The 16519-nt window shown below is 39.1% G+C and overlaps 1 protein-coding gene across 1 annotated transcript in view; it reads left to right on the forward strand.

The window, feature by feature from the left end:
• Nucleotides 1-16519, forward strand: part of PIEZO2 (piezo type mechanosensitive ion channel component 2) — a 218725-nt gene that overhangs the window by 187793 nt on the left and 14413 nt on the right. The window contains exons 42-50 of the mRNA XM_081951908.1: nt 3902-4084; nt 6787-7036; nt 8449-8581; nt 10996-11143; nt 11254-11468; nt 11716-11874; nt 12593-12740; nt 15334-15522; nt 15668-15760. Coding sequence (XP_081808034.1) covers nt 3902-4084; nt 6787-7036; nt 8449-8581; nt 10996-11143; nt 11254-11468; nt 11716-11874; nt 12593-12740; nt 15334-15522; nt 15668-15760 — 1518 coding nt within the window. The remainder of the gene's footprint in view (nt 1-3901; nt 4085-6786; nt 7037-8448; nt 8582-10995; nt 11144-11253; nt 11469-11715; nt 11875-12592; nt 12741-15333; nt 15523-15667; nt 15761-16519) is intronic.

Consider the following 16519-nt stretch of genomic DNA (forward strand, 5'->3'; position numbering starts at 1 on the left):
GGCAGGAAGCCAGGCAAAGAGCCATGCTGTAGTACACACACTTCCCCCCAGCCTCTTTCTTTTGGAAGGCTCGGCTCGGCTCCCCTCCGGCTTCTCTGCCTCTCCTCTCACCCCAGCCTGCCAGCAGGAGGTGGTGGGTGGGCTTTATTGTGTTCCAGGCATTTCCCACCCAGACAGCAGGCTGCATTTGCAATGGTGGAGGTGTTTGGGAAAGGCAGCAGGGGAATGGGGGGGTGGATGGCAGAGGAGCTGCTTTCAAGCCACTGGAAAAGATATCCAATCCAACTTTTGTGTGTGGGGGGGTTTGTTTGAGAGTGAGTGAGAGAGGGAAGGGGTAGGAGAGATAGTCCAATCCAACTTCTGTGTGTGTGTGTGTGTGTGTGTGTGTGTGTGTGTGTTTGAGAGAGGGGGAGGAAGGGAGAGAGGGAGGAAGGAGAGGAAGGAGAAGAAAAAGAAAAAGAAAGAAGGAGCAAAGGAGAAAAACAAATGCTGTCGCTTTAAATTGGAACTGAGCATGCCTGGCTGTGGAATTCTGGGAGTTGAAGTCCACAAGTCTAAAAATATTTGAAACTCAGCACTGTGTCAGTGCCTCACCAGTCTTAAACCTCACCGCACGTCACTGGCTTTGGGTAACTATTCTAGAAAGCACATGCAGTCTTTCTTGTAACCCTGATGGAGGAGGGGGAGAAAGGAGGTACTCAAGTTTGAATAATCTTGCTTAATGCTAAATTACCAGTGTCTAAACTACAAGGGACTGTTTTATGCACACAAAAATTCATAATAAGTAAGGTGCCTGAGCTACAATCTATCTGTTTATGTTGTTAGGCCTAATTTCCCCACATTTCTTATATTATATTAAAGGCTTTTCACCAGGTTGTAACCTAGCCAGTTCATGCAAGCCAGAAATTTTTCTTAAGAATATCATGCAGCCCGAGATTGGCATTCCTAGGACAGCTGAAGTTATCACATTCAAGTGCCCAGATACTTCTGGATAATTATTTTACTTAAATCAGTTTATGTCAATAAAGTATCACTAAAAGTAATTCTGGGCACTAATAAAAATTAAAGCAATAAATAAGGCAAAAACATTAAATCGGTGCTGTTGCAGTGCCATACTGAGGCCTGAAACCTGACTGAAGGGAATCCACATATTTCACTTCTCCCAGGGTCCTCTGAAATTATAGCCTGACTGCCTCAATTTTCTTTAAATTGTTCAAAATGGTGGGTCTAATGAGGGCTTCTTGAAAAGGGACAGGCTATCACCTTTGTATATATTGAGCTGGGATGCGATGGCTCAGTGGCTAAGATGCTGAGCTTGTCGATCAGAAAGGTTGGCAGTTCGGCAGTTCGAATCCCTAGCGCTGCATAACAGAGTGAGCTCCTGTTACTTGTCCCAGCTTCTGCCAACCTAGCAATTTGAAAGCATGTAAAAATGCAAGTAGAAAGATAGGAACCACCTTTGGTGGGAAGGTAACAGTATTCCATGTGCTTTCGGCATTTAGTCATGCCAGCCACATGACCACAGAGACGTCTTTGGACAGCACTGGCTCTTTGGCTTTGAAACGGAGATGAGCACTGCCCCCTAGAGTTGGGAACGACTAGCACATATGTGCGAGGGGAACCTTTACCTTTACTGATATATTGGTGAAACCATTCCCTCCTTCAGCTCTGGTGGTGCAGTGGTTAGAATGCAGTATTGCAGGAAAACTCTTCCCACATTGTCGGAAGTTGAATCCTGATGGGGCTCAAGGATGACTCAGCATTCCATTCTTTCAAGATCGGTAAAATGAGTTGTTGGGGGCAATATGGAAATGGTGTTTTTATACTGTAAGCCTCCCAGAGAGTAAAGTGCTATGGGACAGTATATAAGCCTAAATGCTATTGCTATTAAAGAACACATTTACCACCAAAGCTGTCTTGCAAATGGGTGCCCAGCTCCAACTTCCTCAAGATAGATAGTTGCCTGTGATCCTCAAAACAAGATCACTATCTGCAAGTGTATTAAGGACAGAAAAGCAATTATGCTTTGCCACCCTTACTGCCATGAGGTAGCCCTTATTAGCTGCTCTAAGTCATGCTGAACTGGATTCACCTCATGTTATCCCCTAGCACAGGGCTGTCAAACTCAATTTCATTGAGGGACGCATCAGGGTTGTGTTTGACCTGGGAGAGGCAGAGTGGGCGTGGCTGGGGTGGGTGTGGCCAGCTCAATGTCACTCGTGTCAGTGCCTGTGGCACCCGAGTGCTCTGGCAGAGAAAGCGGGCTCCCAAGCTCCATTTTCAGATGTGACGGCCTCCTGCAATCCTCTGTCAGTAAAAATGAATGCGGCCCTCCTATGCTCCGTTTTTTTCTGGTAGAGGCACCAAGGACAGTCCTTTGCTGTTTCCAGGGTGGCCTGATGGGCCAGATCTAAGTACTCCATGGGCCAAATCTGCCCCCTGGGCCTTGAGTTTGACACCACTGCCCTAGCAGCATTCTAGGCATCTCTTCCTTCATTTCATCTACTTAAGCTCCTCTTTAAACTAAGAAGGAAGAGAGAAGCTGGGCAAACACAAGCCGTGTATTCATTCCAAGAGATAAATAAGGCTTCAGCCAGGCTGTGTGCCAAACTCTCTGGAGCAACCCCAAGCTCTCCCCAGAACCCACATCAAGTCAACTAGGCACCTACACACCGGTAGAATATGTCCATCCTCCTTGCTTCAGGGACACACACACAAGGGCATTTACAAAGAATGGCAAAAAATTTAGCATTTCCCTTTAAAATGTGTGGGTGCATGCACACATGCACACATATGTAGGCACAAATACTTTTAAGGGAGGCTACTAAATCCTTTGCCATTCTTTGCCATTGCAAGAGCTTCTATTATTCTCAGCACCAATGACTTTAAACCTAGTCTAAAAAAAATGAGAGGCTGTACTAAAAGCCTTACAAAGATTCAGTATAAACAGAAATACTAGCAAAGCTCTGCATCTGACCAGAGGAATGGCAAATGCATATTTTTGTCTTCAGTCCAGCACCCCTTTTCTTCCTAGGGTCATAAAAATGGTACAAAGTTGTGCCAGGCCATTTTCCAAGCTTCATGTTCCCCTTTCTCTTTTTTCTTTCTCCTTATCCTGTAAAGCAGTGTTTCTCAAACTTGGCGACTTTAAGTCCTGTGGACTTCAACTCCCAGAATCCCCCAGCCAGCATAGCTATGCTGGCTGGGGGATTCTGGGAGTTGAAGTCCACAGGACTTAAAGTCGCCAAGTTTGAGAAACACTGCTGTAAAGGAACGTGTTGGGTCCTCTTTTGTTTTTTATTATTTTGTTTTACAGCAGTGCTTTTTGTTTGTATTATTTTGTTTTACAGCAGTGCTTCAGAACGTTGGGAACTTCTTTGGTTCACAACTGAACCAAAAACAGTGTTAAAGCTGGAAGTGCAGATGGACAATGCAAATTTCACTTTACACTATAGAGATCATCCAGTCACACCCATACCCACTCACTATGGGATCCACGGGTGGAATGTCTTCGATAGGTGTCTATCCATTCTCTCTTTGAAACCACTAGCAAAGAGAATCCACCACTGCATGTGAAATCTTGTTCCACATGTTAGACTGATTTTAATAAGGGCTAGAGAATAATAATATTGTCAGTCTGTTTTGAGAAATCTGTTAAAAAATCTAATGATGTCAGCAACAATGAAAAAACAAGGCAAGGGATTGCCTACTAATACTGAAGCAGGAAATCAAGTTTTGTGGAAGCATATTGGATTTCCTTAAGTGTTATGCATCTAATTTAGATCTTGATCCCATTCTTTATTACCCTCAAGCATAACAGTTTTGTTTTAAAAAAAACTGGATTTTGTTCATTTTTCTGTTTAATATGAAAATGATTAATTTTCTCTCTCTCCCCCAATAGGTTACAATAGTGATAAAGTATTTTTTCCAGTTTGGATTCTTCCCTTGGAATAAACACTTAGAACTTAAAAAAGATAGACCTTATTTTGCTCCTAATATTATTGGCATTGAGAAGAAAGAGGGTTATGTGCACTACGACCTTGTTCAACTACTTGCTTTGTTTTTCCATCGGTCCATTTTAAAGGTATATTTTTGTTTGTTATTTTGTTTTGGAGACAAAATAGTAAAACTGTCAGCATGTATACCTTCCAGCATACCTGACTTCCATTCTTTCTGTTTTTAATAAAATAATGCTCCACTATATCAAAAAAGAATAACTTACTTCATGCTTGATTTAAAAATGCACGAAGGTACCTACTTTCTTTTATTGGAAAGCAACTCTATGCAAGGGTTCTTGAATTACTTAGAAGTTTCATGCTCAACTTATCTCTCAATCTCAGTGTTGAGTCTTGGAAAGGGTTTATATTCTCTAATTTTCATAATTAAGTCCTTTGCCTTTCTCAATTACTAAAGAAATCTCTGAAGATAAGCATTTTACACTCTCCCAGTGTTGTAAAAAGCAGCTCTATCAGGTTGGGCAAGAAGAATGTGATCCTTAGCTGAGAAAAATATTTGCAAATGTGTCTTTGTGTGAATATGGTACGTATTTGAATGAGTCTGCAGAAATGTGTGAGGACAACAGATCCTTGAGGCCAGCGAAAAGTCAAACTTCAGTCACCTAATAATTGTCTAACTCTTCCCTAAAGGTCACAGCACACCATTTCAACTATAATCATCCCACATACTTTCAAATCCAGAAAAATTAAACAGCATTTCTGAAAATAAAAATAGCATAGAAGTTATTAAAATGAAATTCTTTTTGTAATAATGTTATCAGAGGTTAGATGACAAGACTAAAGCCAAAGCTTTGTATCAAGTGAAACAAAGGGAAAGGGGAAAAAACAGAACCTTTCTCCTTTGAAGAGCATAAAAAAACTTGTCTTTAAGTCAACCTAAAATAAAAAAATAAAAGAGGCCTGGAAGGCTATAGTGGCAGTGGCTACTAGTTTTTTTTCCTTTTCCTTCTTCTTTTTTGGAAACATGGATCAATATTCAGATGAGGAAACCTTAAAATTCCAAAATATCTTGGCTGGAATTCAAAATCTATTGGAAGGATATGGGAGAATTGAGAAGAAGTTGGAAAAACTAGTGTTCCTCACAGCAAAAGATGAAAGGGTTGGAGCCCCAAAAATTAAAGGGGAGAATGAAGACATAGAAGATAAGCAAGACAATAGATGAATTTATTAATGGAGCAAATGTGGGTGAAAGTGGAATGAAGGGAATATGGAAAAGGGAATTTGATGAACTGGAGCTCTACCCCAGATTCCAAGATACAGAAGAAGAAAAAGGGTAATGATGATGGATTTAAGAAGAGAATTTTTTTCAGAAGCACAATTGACAAACAAAGATAATCTAATTTTAATAACAGCTGGAGGGCAACGAGATTATCTGAGAGATCCTTCAAGCAACAAAGTGCAGAGAGAAATATATAAGCACCTTATAAAGGAGATAAAAAGAAGACTGACACCACAATTGGCAGGAGAGATAAGACTGTTTTGTTACTGGAGAGATACAGGTTGACAATGAAAGTTGATAATAAAAAATTAGTTAATTTTGGTGATCAAAAAGTAGGAATTTAGTAATTCTTAGATTGTTTTAGATTGTTATTAAATGTTTATCCGTCAACAAATAATTAACTATAATAACAATAATGAAATGATAATGGATACAGCTTAATGATATATACATGTATTGACAAACTAGTAAAAGAAATTTGGATATAAATTGCAAATTGCGATCTGGGAAGAAGACCTATAAATTTTATTAACAAACTTTTATTTAGATCTTGTCATAAAAGTGTAATGTTTTGGGGGTTTGACGAGAGGAGGTGGGATATAAATGGTAATTGATTTTTAGCCAATAATAATAATAATAATAATAATAATAATAATAATAATAATAATAATAATAATAATAATAATAATAATAATAATAAATATTTATTTCTTAGCCGCACCCTCTCCCGAAGGACTCGGGGTGGCGTACAATAAAACATATGAAATAAATATATAGACAAGACATACATATTACAAAAACATATATCAAGACATGTACAAGGAGGAGGTCGGCTAATGAATAAAAACAATAAAATACAGTGTTTAGAAACCCCTAAGTAATTGAATGCAATTAAAATACCCAAATAAAAACTCGTCAGGAGCGATATAGTTAGATCAAAGTTGAGCCAGGCCAGCTACTTGGAATAGGTGGGTCTTGAGCTTTATACGAAAGGAGCGGAGGTCAGAGGTATTCCTAATAGCAACAAGGAAATGTCAATGGATATTGTTTAATAATATACACATGCTCTGGTATTGGCAAAAGCAACTTGGATACAAACTCTAAACAGCAAGTTTGGGGGGGGGAGGTTTAGAAATTTTATTAATTGACTTTTACTTAGAATATGTCATAAAGTTGTAATGTTATTGGAGGATTTTTGAAATAGCTAATGAATGCCATTACATGGTTGTGTCTTTAAATATGAATGATTTGAGGTAAAAGCACATTCAAATAATTGTAGTCAAATGACAATTGTGGTGCATTGATAGTAAGATATACAAAGATTTTTGATTTAAAGTGTATAATCTAATATGAACTATAAGTAATGACTGTGGAAGAAATGCACGAAAGTTATCTGTAACCAATCGACACGCTTTCTACAAGATGTAATGAAGGATGATTCTTTTTTTGTGTTTTTGTTTAATTAAAATAAAAAATAAATAAAAAATATATATCTAACTATAACAAATAATGCCAGTAATTCTGAAGATACCTTAATGTTGTTCTTTTTAGTGTCATGGATTATGGGATGAGGAAGATGGAGGAGACAATGGGAGTAATAAAGATGACTCAGATGATGAGTTGGATGAATCATATAGAAGAGATTCCGCTGACTCTTTGACATCAGTCAATTTGGCAGCATCTGTTGAATCCATACATGTCCATTTCCCAGAACAGCAAACCGCCATCCGCAGGAAAAGTTCAAGCAGCGGCTCACATTTATCACAGAGATCCAGCTTCTCCTCTCACCGTTCAAAGCGAGGTATGACAGGTGGCATCAGGATTCTAAACTGGCCTGTTCTGTATTTGCCTAAGCTTTTCTTTCAAGAAAGAATTAGCAAAGAATAACCATCAAATCATAAGCAACAATGACCCTTATATTAAAGAAAGCTAAGCTTAGATAGTTATTATAATATGCTGACCTATTATTTTCTTTGAAGAACTATTTTCTCCCTACAAACATGACATTATTTTAGGATATTAAAAATATTGGAATGTTAGAAGGAAAAATGTCTTGTTAAGAATATATTTTAGTACCTTTAATTTATGATGTAGCACTTTTATTTTTAAGGTATTTGTTGTGTTTTAAAATTCAGAAGATGCCTGAGTTATATCTTAAAAGGTAATCTAAGAATTTTAAAGTTAATGCAGAACTCCCTACCTTAAAATAAGTTTTATCTCCTTGACAATATTTTTAAAGAACATTATACTATAAAATTATGTATAAAATTTTGTATACAGTTTAAGATTTATATATTAATCTGAATGTATAGAAAAGAGCCAGTTTGGTATAGTGATTAAAGCACCACACCAGAATCCGGATGACTGAATTCTAGTCCCCTTTCAGGCGTGAAAAACCTGTGGATAACTTTGGGTAGGTCTCTCAGCCTAACCCGCCTCACAGGGCTTTTGTTGGGATGTAACAGGAGGAGGAAGGAATATTAGGTATATTTTCCACCTTGAGTTATCTAAAAAAAGTCAGTTTGAAATAATATGAAATAACTTTAGAGCTACAATGTGAAGCCCTGGTACTCTCTGAGCTTGGTTGTTATTTGCCAGCATTTCATTATCCAATCAAGTCACATCTAATAGCAATAGCACCTAGACTTATATACTGCTCCGTAGAGCTTTACAGCATTCTGTGGGCAGTTTATAATGTCAGCATCTTGCTGCCAACAATCTGGCTCCTCATTTTACTGACCTTGGACGGCTGAATCAACCTTGAGTCCCATCCAGCTCAAATTCCAAACTATGGGCAGAATTAGCCTGCAATACTGCATTCTAACCTCTGTGTCACCAGGGTTCATTATAGAATTAAACGTTTTCCGTTCCCTGGTTGCTGAATAATGTGAATGAAAGGTGGATTTTCAAGACAGAAGAATGCATCAGTATGTTTTTGCCTTTTTCGTCTTCACTACAAGTTAAAATACTCCCAACACAGGAGTAATCATAACCTGAGAGAGATTTTCTGTTTGCTTTGTTTGATAAAAGGGAATTCATCTTTTGTTTCACATTTTGATTCTTGCTTTTTCTTATTAATTGTAGTTTAAAGGAATCTATTTTTTCCAAGTGTGGAAAAAGAAAAAGGATATGCAGACCCAGATTTTTTTTTCCCGTTTTCTTTTGAGCTTTCCCTTAGAAATGCAATAATTCTTTCTCCGCTTGTATTTTCAGGAAGTACCAGCACACGCAACAGTAGTCAAAAAGGAAGCAGTGTGTCGAGCATAAAAAGGAAGTCAAAAAAAGAGCTTCTGATGGAAAAACTGAGAGAACAATTTATCATCGCAAAGGCATTTACAATTAAAAAGTGAGTAATTACACCTATTAGATTTATTGAAATAAACGCTGAATCCAGAACATGTTCAAAATGTTCTAGGATTGAGGAAGGGGCCAGAAGGAAATCTGTATCCATTTTATGACACTAATAAACTCCAGCCCATCACTGATTGCTAAGGCAGACCTATATGCTTGATTGCCATATAGCAAGAAAAGATTTCAGGAAAATGGGAAACAGATTTTTTTTCCATCCGGTGTATTAGGGATACATTCCAATACTAAATCACTAAGACTTCAATTACCTTATTTCCTTTCTTCTTTTCTTCTTTCCTCCCTCCCTTCTTTCCTTCCAGCAAACAGTCCACCATCAAACTATTATTTTAAGGTTATCTTGTTTCTAACAACATTAATAAATCATTTTCTGCATACATGAAGAATATATCAGGCATCCACAGGGGTATCAAGTTTCTAATGTTCCTCTTCCATATCAAGGCTTGAAGTTCTTTGCTTGCTTTAAATTATATGTACTGGAAGAAATGAAATATCCTAAAACAAAGGAAGCTAATCTGTTACTTGATAATTTACATATCTGGAGATACAACTCCCATGGAAATTTTAACCCGAAACATTGTGAATGGAGTCCTACTTTTTCCTTGGAGGAATCAATTATAGGCAGTTATTATTTAGTGACTACAATTGGGATTGGCAATTCCATTGCTAAATGAAGCAGTCGCTTAGTGGGAAATCATGCCACTACAACTGTGCTTTCTGGCTTGAAACTAATCAATTTCACACTTTTTGCTTTTGTTTGCTTCCTACAACTCCTCTATTCTTTGGAATTCCCCCTCCTGCACAGGCATAACTAACAAAATGAAAAATAATGTTTGCACGTACATTAATTGGAGAAAAGATTACAAGAGAGTAAGCAGGAACACAATGGGGAATATGCATTAAAAGAATGTGCTGGCTCCAGCAGCCACCAGCACACTATACAAACAGCCTGGTAAACAGGGACGTGCGGTCAGGGGAGGCAGGGGAGGCAGAGTCTCACCTCTCATCATGAAATAATATATAATATATAATAATAAATTATAATATATATTTCCTCCCATCCCTTTTACAGGGTTCCCGCTAAGCTCCGGTAAGGAGAAGAGCTTTTGGGGAGTGAAGAGGAGGGAGGAGGAGGAGGAGCGCGCGCAGGTGGTGCCAACTGGGCAACCGGCGGAGGCAGGAGGGCTCTCGGAAGCGCCAATAACCTTCCTGCCTCCGCTGTACTTTGCGCGCTCCTAGCGACTGCAATAGATGTCCAGAAGTGGCAGGGGCTGTCGGGCTGGAAGCCCAAACCCCATTAGCCACAAAAGCTGCTTCTGGATGTATATTGCAGTCGTGAGGAGCGCGCGAAGTCCAGCAGAGGCAGGAAGGTTCTCGTCGTTCCCCACTCGCTTTCGTGGCTTCGTCATCAAGACGAAGTCCGGGAGCGCTGACAACATTTCTGCCTCTGCTGGACTTCGTCTTGATGATGTCGCCGCAGCTCCCGGGACGGACGGAGGTAGCCAGAGTGGTGCAGAGGCAGTCCGGCGGGCGAGCGAACGAGGATCAGGCTGCCTGATCCTCCATCGCTCGCTCGCTCGCTCTTTCGTCTGCCTGGACCGCCTCGGCGCCGCTCTGGAGGTCTGGCCGCGCCCAGCCGCTGCAGCGACGTCATCAAGACGAAGTGGCTTGGAGGCGAAGTGCTTTTCAGTGCTTTTCAGTGCATCTGGCGTTTAGGTAGATAGCTGGATGTCCTAAACGCCAGACACTCAGAAAAGCACTGAAAAGCAGCTGCTGTTGGGGACTGCGGAGCGCGAGCTGGCAGAGCGCGCTCAGAAAGGCAGGGAATGGGATCACGTGTGCTGGAGGCTGAGGCAGCCTCAGCCTCCAGCACACGTGGTCCCATTCCCCGCCTTCCTGATGACGTCACCAGCCTCACCAGCCATAAACCTCACCGCACGTCACTGCTGGTAAATTCCCCATTATTTGGCTGCTAACTTTCTTGTAATCCCTTCCTCTGCAATCTCTGCTTTGCAAGGGGATAAAAACCACAGGTCAGGCCCAAGTCAACACTTACTGACTGTAAGGGCAATCATGTGACGCTGAAGGTTGTAAATGATTGTAAACTTTGAACGGTTGCTGAATGAATGGTTGATAGGTGAGGATTATCTGTACATTGATTAGGATCAGATCAAGAGAAAAATATTTAAGCTCACCTTTGCATGTTTTTACTAAAATGAATTATGTTATCTGCCTCTACCATTGGAGACAGGAATAGACCAAGAGTGAAGATAATCAAGGCCTCCATATTGCGCTTCATATAGTATCTGTGGAGCAACTGATGAAATTCTAAGCATGTGCATTTCCCCACAAAATTACTTTGTAACAATGACAGTGACTTTTGTATTATTTCAGGGCACTTCAAATATATCTGCCCATCAGACAGTTTTTCTACAATCTTATCCACCCGGAATACAGTGCTGTGACAGATGTTTATGTCCTGATGTTCCTAGCTGATACTGTGGACTTCATTATCATTGTCTTTGGATTCTGGGCTTTTGGGGTATGTTAATAAGAATTGATATACTTGAGTAAATGTAGTTATTTTTATAACTATTATTTTTTATAAGAAATAATTTTGCGTCCTCTGTTTTCTTTCTATTTTCTTCGCAGAAACATTCCGCAGCAGCAGATATTACTTCTTCATTATCAGAAGACCAAGTCCCAGAGGCTTTCTTAGTGATGGTACTAATTCAGTTTGGAACCATGGTAGTAGATCGGGCACTGTATCTGAGAAAGACAGTCATGGGGAAAGTAATCTTTCAGGTTATCCTTGTTTTCGGCATACACTTTTGGATGTTCTTTATCTTGCCCATTGTGACAGACAGGTAAACGCATTGTATTTAAATGATTTTATTTGTTACTTTTACTATTTATTACTTTTTAAAAAGTGACCTGTCCATCTGCATAATGATAAAATTCATCTCTTATGAATGATTGTATTGAATAAATGAAAAAGGCAATAGATGTGAAAAGAAATGAGTTTAGCTTTACCACATTTAAATAATATCAAACGCATTCTATGAAGGCATATAAAAATGCATTTGTTTTCTTGATGTCTGTTTTGTGTTACAGGAAATTTAGTCAAAACACAGTCGCCCAGCTTTGGTATTTTGTGAAATGTGTTTATTTTGGATTATCGGCATATCAGATACGTTGTGGCTATCCAACCCGTGTACTTGGCAATTTCCTCACAAAAAGTTATAATTACGTAAATCTGTTTTTATTTCAAGGGTAAGTCTCTGAGTCTGGTATAATATGTCTTTTTTTTCTATACAGTTCCATTTTTTATTTACACTTTCTTACTATTTATAGATTGAACTTCACCAAGATTGACTCATAACGAAGTCATATTATCATGCCGCCTTAATGTTTTCTTTAATTTGGAAATGCTATATTATTTGATAATATGAATTAGATGGACACCATTAAATTTATGCTTGATCATGAAGTCAATTTAATTCACAAATGGACCAATTGTAATCCTTGTCTGTATACTTCTACTCAGAAGTAAAAAGGAAACACTTTTTTGAACAAAATCTTCTCATTTCTTATACGAGGGAAGAGAAAATAGGGGCATCATACTCTTGTTGTACAGAAGGTTTTAGAAAATTCTCATAGACAAATGGAACATTTTAGCTAGTCTTGGTCCTGGTACATGAATGGTGTTAGAACTAAATTGTAGGTCATCCTATATCTACATAAATCAGTTCTAAACATTTAAATAAATCTTATCTTCTTTTTTTCTGGAGGATTATGTTTTTATTGCAGTAAATTAGGGAAATAATGCTTCCAAAAGTGGTAGTGATGATCTGGGGGTTCTTTGGAAGCCACAAAATGGAAGGCATGAACTGCAAGGAAGTCACAAAATGGAAGGTGTGGTCTGCCTTTGACTCATACAATGAAAACCACAGAATATCCCAAGCTAAAACTGATTTTTCTCCTTTGGTAGGTTCCGCCTAGTCCCTTTCTTGACTGAATTGAGGGCAGTTATGGACTGGGTTTGGACAGATACCACATTAAGTCTTTCCAGTTGGATCTGTGTTGAAGATATTTATGCTCATATATTCATTTTAAAGTGCTGGCGAGAATCAGAAAAAGTAAGAAATTTATTTAAGGATTTATTTTTTCTTTGCAATCTTATAATCTGGAAAAAGTTCACCATGTACAGTGTCAAAGAGAAATGTGATCATATTTCTCAGCTATCCGCATTAGATTAATAGTGTTTCAAACTTCCTAGAATTGATGGGATTGCAATATTAATCTCATTTTAACTTTTTTTAACTTTAACTTTTATTTAATTTATAAACTGCACCCTCTCCCCGAAGGGACTCGGGGCGGTGTACAGTCATATTAAAACACAATATAAATACATATAGATATAGATGGAGGAGGCAACATACAAACTGTATAATAATTAAAATTAAAAATTCGAAATACATTAAAATCTACCCCTAAAGAACTACCCCAGAATAAAATAATTGCCAGGAGGATAAGGATGGGACTATAAATGGGCTAGGCCAGCTAATTGGAACAGGTGGGTCTTGAGTTTCTTACGGAAGGAGCGGAGGTCGGTAGTGGTTCTGATATCTGGGGGGAGGTCATTCCAGAGGGTTGGGCCCATCAAAGAGAAGGCTCTACTCCTGGGCGCCGCCCGTTGGCATTGCTTAGTGGACGGCACCCGGAGGAGTCCCTCCCTGTGGGAGCGAATTGGTCGCAGGGAAGTATGAGGTAGGATGCGATCCCGCAGGTAACTAGGTCAACCTCCATTCACAGGCACTTGTTTCTGTGTGTTCTGTTTCAGTGTATTTCTATATGCAGGGCTTTGTATGTAGCACTTAGATTCTGTTGGGGTTTTTAAATGAACAATTTAATTTTTTTTTCCATTAGGAAAGCAGTATATAGTGCAGAAGTGTGGGTTAGGATGACATCCAGGCTGCTAGGCTAGGTGCTACAGGATAGATACATTAAAAGTGCACCTTGAAGTGCAGAAGTTTAATTTTGCTCAGTGACTGTCCATTAATGCTATTACAATCAGTTATTTGAAGGAAAAATAAGAATTAGATCTTTCAGTTCCTACAATCATTCCTATGGATCTGAAATCTGTAGCTACTATGAAATAATGCTTTTTATTGGAATGTTGTTTAGACAAACTATTTATTCTAAATTCATATTTTTCTAAGCACCATAATATGAAAAAAAATATTTTTCATACTTTGTTTAATTTACTTTTCCAAAATTCCAAACAAGCTTTTTCATCCACTTCCGAACCCTGCTAACGATGATGATAGACCGCATATACAATCACATTTCAGAGGTTATGTATATGTTGAGCCCCTGAATTACAAGACCTTTATAAGAATTCTGATATAGGACTCCTTTGGCAGTTTCTACAAAACAGCATTTTGCAATATAAACTTTATGGGTCTGAGCTCTCTTTGTTAGCTGACCCCAGACACTAAGAGCTGCTTGAATTGCAGTGTTGCTGTTATGGCAGATCTTGCATGAAGAATTAAGAAATATACATTACTATTTCTAGCATGTGATATCAGTTACAGCATGCCTGGGAATACAGATTTCATTGTCAATGTCTACTTGCTATTCTAAAGTTTTATTGGGGGGAAAAATTAGACCATGTGGTTTTAGACAATGACATTTACTATTGAATTCACTGTTCCTTTACAAGATGCTGGACTATTTGCCCGCCATGTCTCAGTTATAGTCATTTGGATAATTCTAATTATTTAGTGTGGTTTGACAAGGAACCATGGCGTCCTAATATAATAAGGACATCACATATGAATATAGATCAGCGATGGCGAACCTTTTTTGGCTCGTGTGCCATAAGTGGGGGGAATGGAGGGGGGTCGTGTGCAGGCGTGCCGCACCCCCCCACCCCCCCATTTTTGCATGCTTTTTTCGCCCTCCCCAGGCTCCAGAGGCTTTATAGGAGCATGGGGAGGGCGAAAACAGCTTCCCCCACCCCTCCCCGAAACCCTCCGGAGACTTCAGGGACCTTCAGGAGGCTTCCCTGAAGCCTCTGAAGCAGTCAAAATGACCCTCCGAGCAAACCGGAAGTGACTTCTGGTTTGCTTGGAGAGTCGTTTTAAGCACTCTGAAGGCTTCAGGGACCTTCAAGAGGCTTCCCTGAAGCTTCGGAGTGCTCAAAACGACCATCTGAGCAAACCAGAAGTCACTTCCGGTTTGCTCGGAGGGTCATTTTAAGCGCTTCGAAGGCTTCAGCGACCTTCAAGAGGCTTCCCTGAAGCCTCCGGAGCAGTCAAAACAACCCTCTGAGCAAACAGGAAGTCCGTTCCCAAACTTCCAGTTTGCCCGTAGGGCCGGTTTTTTGCGCTCCGGAGGCTTCAGGGAAGGTCATGAAGCCTCCAGAGGGCATCCGGGGGTAGTGGGGGAGGCTCTTTTCACCCTCCCGAGGCTCCTATAAAGCCTCTGGAGCCTGGGGAGGGTGAAAAATGGCTTTTAAAAAGGGTGAATGCGCATGCTCACTGGCCAACTGACAGGGCAGCATCTCACGTGCCATAGGTGCCATAGGTTCACCATCACTGATATAGATTAAAGTTCAAATACATGGAAGATGTAGTTTAAAAAAATTAATGGGTTTTATCTCTTTTCAAAGGAAAGAAAAACACATATGCATTTATTTGCTTATTTGCTTTTTTATCTCTTTTGCAGCGATATCCCCAACCAAGGGGCCAGAAGAAAAAGAAAGTTGTGAAGTATGGAATGGGTGGCATGATTATTGTCTTGCTGATATGCATAGTGTGGTTCCCGCTGCTCTTCATGTCTCTAATTAAATCTGTTGCAGGTGTCACAAATAGGCCTCTTGATGTATCCATCACAATAACGTTAGGAGGTTACCAGGTACAACCTGTCAAAATGTCATGTGTTGTTTTCTTTCATATGCTAACATTTGTTATAGACTTAAATTTCAGCAAAAGAAAGCATTGATGTATATTTACTGAAAGGTATCCATGGTGTCTACAGCAACTTTTATGTTATTTTCCAGCCTATTTTTACAATGAGTGCCCAGCAAAGTCAACTAAAAAATATGACAAATAGACAATATAAAGACCTCCTCAGAACATTTAATAAGGATACTGTAAGTATTTCTTTAATAGTGCTATAAAAATAGTATTACCAATGGCAAGCAATTGTGGAAGCATTCAATATACTTCAAAAGACCATTGTGATTATGTTATTTATTTAATATTCCATTTGTACTGACATTCTGAGCGTATCCATGAATTCATCTGTAAATCCAGTTAATCTCAGTGCTTAATAACATGTAAAGGAGGAAGCACTACATTTATATTCATCTGTATTTGGATGTGTGTTATATCCCAGCATCTGCACCTTTCTGTGTACAAGTAGAGACAAACATGGACAAAAGCTTTGGACTTGCACTAGCACATATATAAACACACATGCTTCAAATAGTACACCCAAAGGCATACCTGAAATGGCCATTTTAAATCACTTGGTAATTAAAGCTTGTCTATTTAAGTAGCTGCCTTGTTGTAAAATGGGAATGCTGAACGTCTCATAAATTGAAAAATATTTCACTCATTTTCTGCAACAGTCAGTTACATTTGGATTGTTCTCATGCTTTTGAGACAAAAGGAGAAAATAAAAAAAAATTGGCTCAGTTAGCTGGTTTCATGATTTTCTAATAATGGGTTTCCCTCACAGAATGTGGAATATTGAGCTTTGAAGTGCTCTAACCATTTAGTTAATTGGCATAACAATGTTTCTGGTGTTTGCTCATTCTGCCATTCTATGTGCTGTGTCTCCCTTTTAGCTTTCTTTCATCCACTAGTCATGATTGTACATCTTTTCCACCGCTTGTCTCTTCTTTGAA

The sequence above is a fragment of the Natrix helvetica genome (genome assembly GCF_964273705.1).
Source record: "Natrix helvetica genome assembly, chromosome: 4".
Classification (NCBI taxonomy): Eukaryota; Metazoa; Chordata; class Lepidosauria; order Squamata; family Natricidae; genus Natrix; species Natrix helvetica.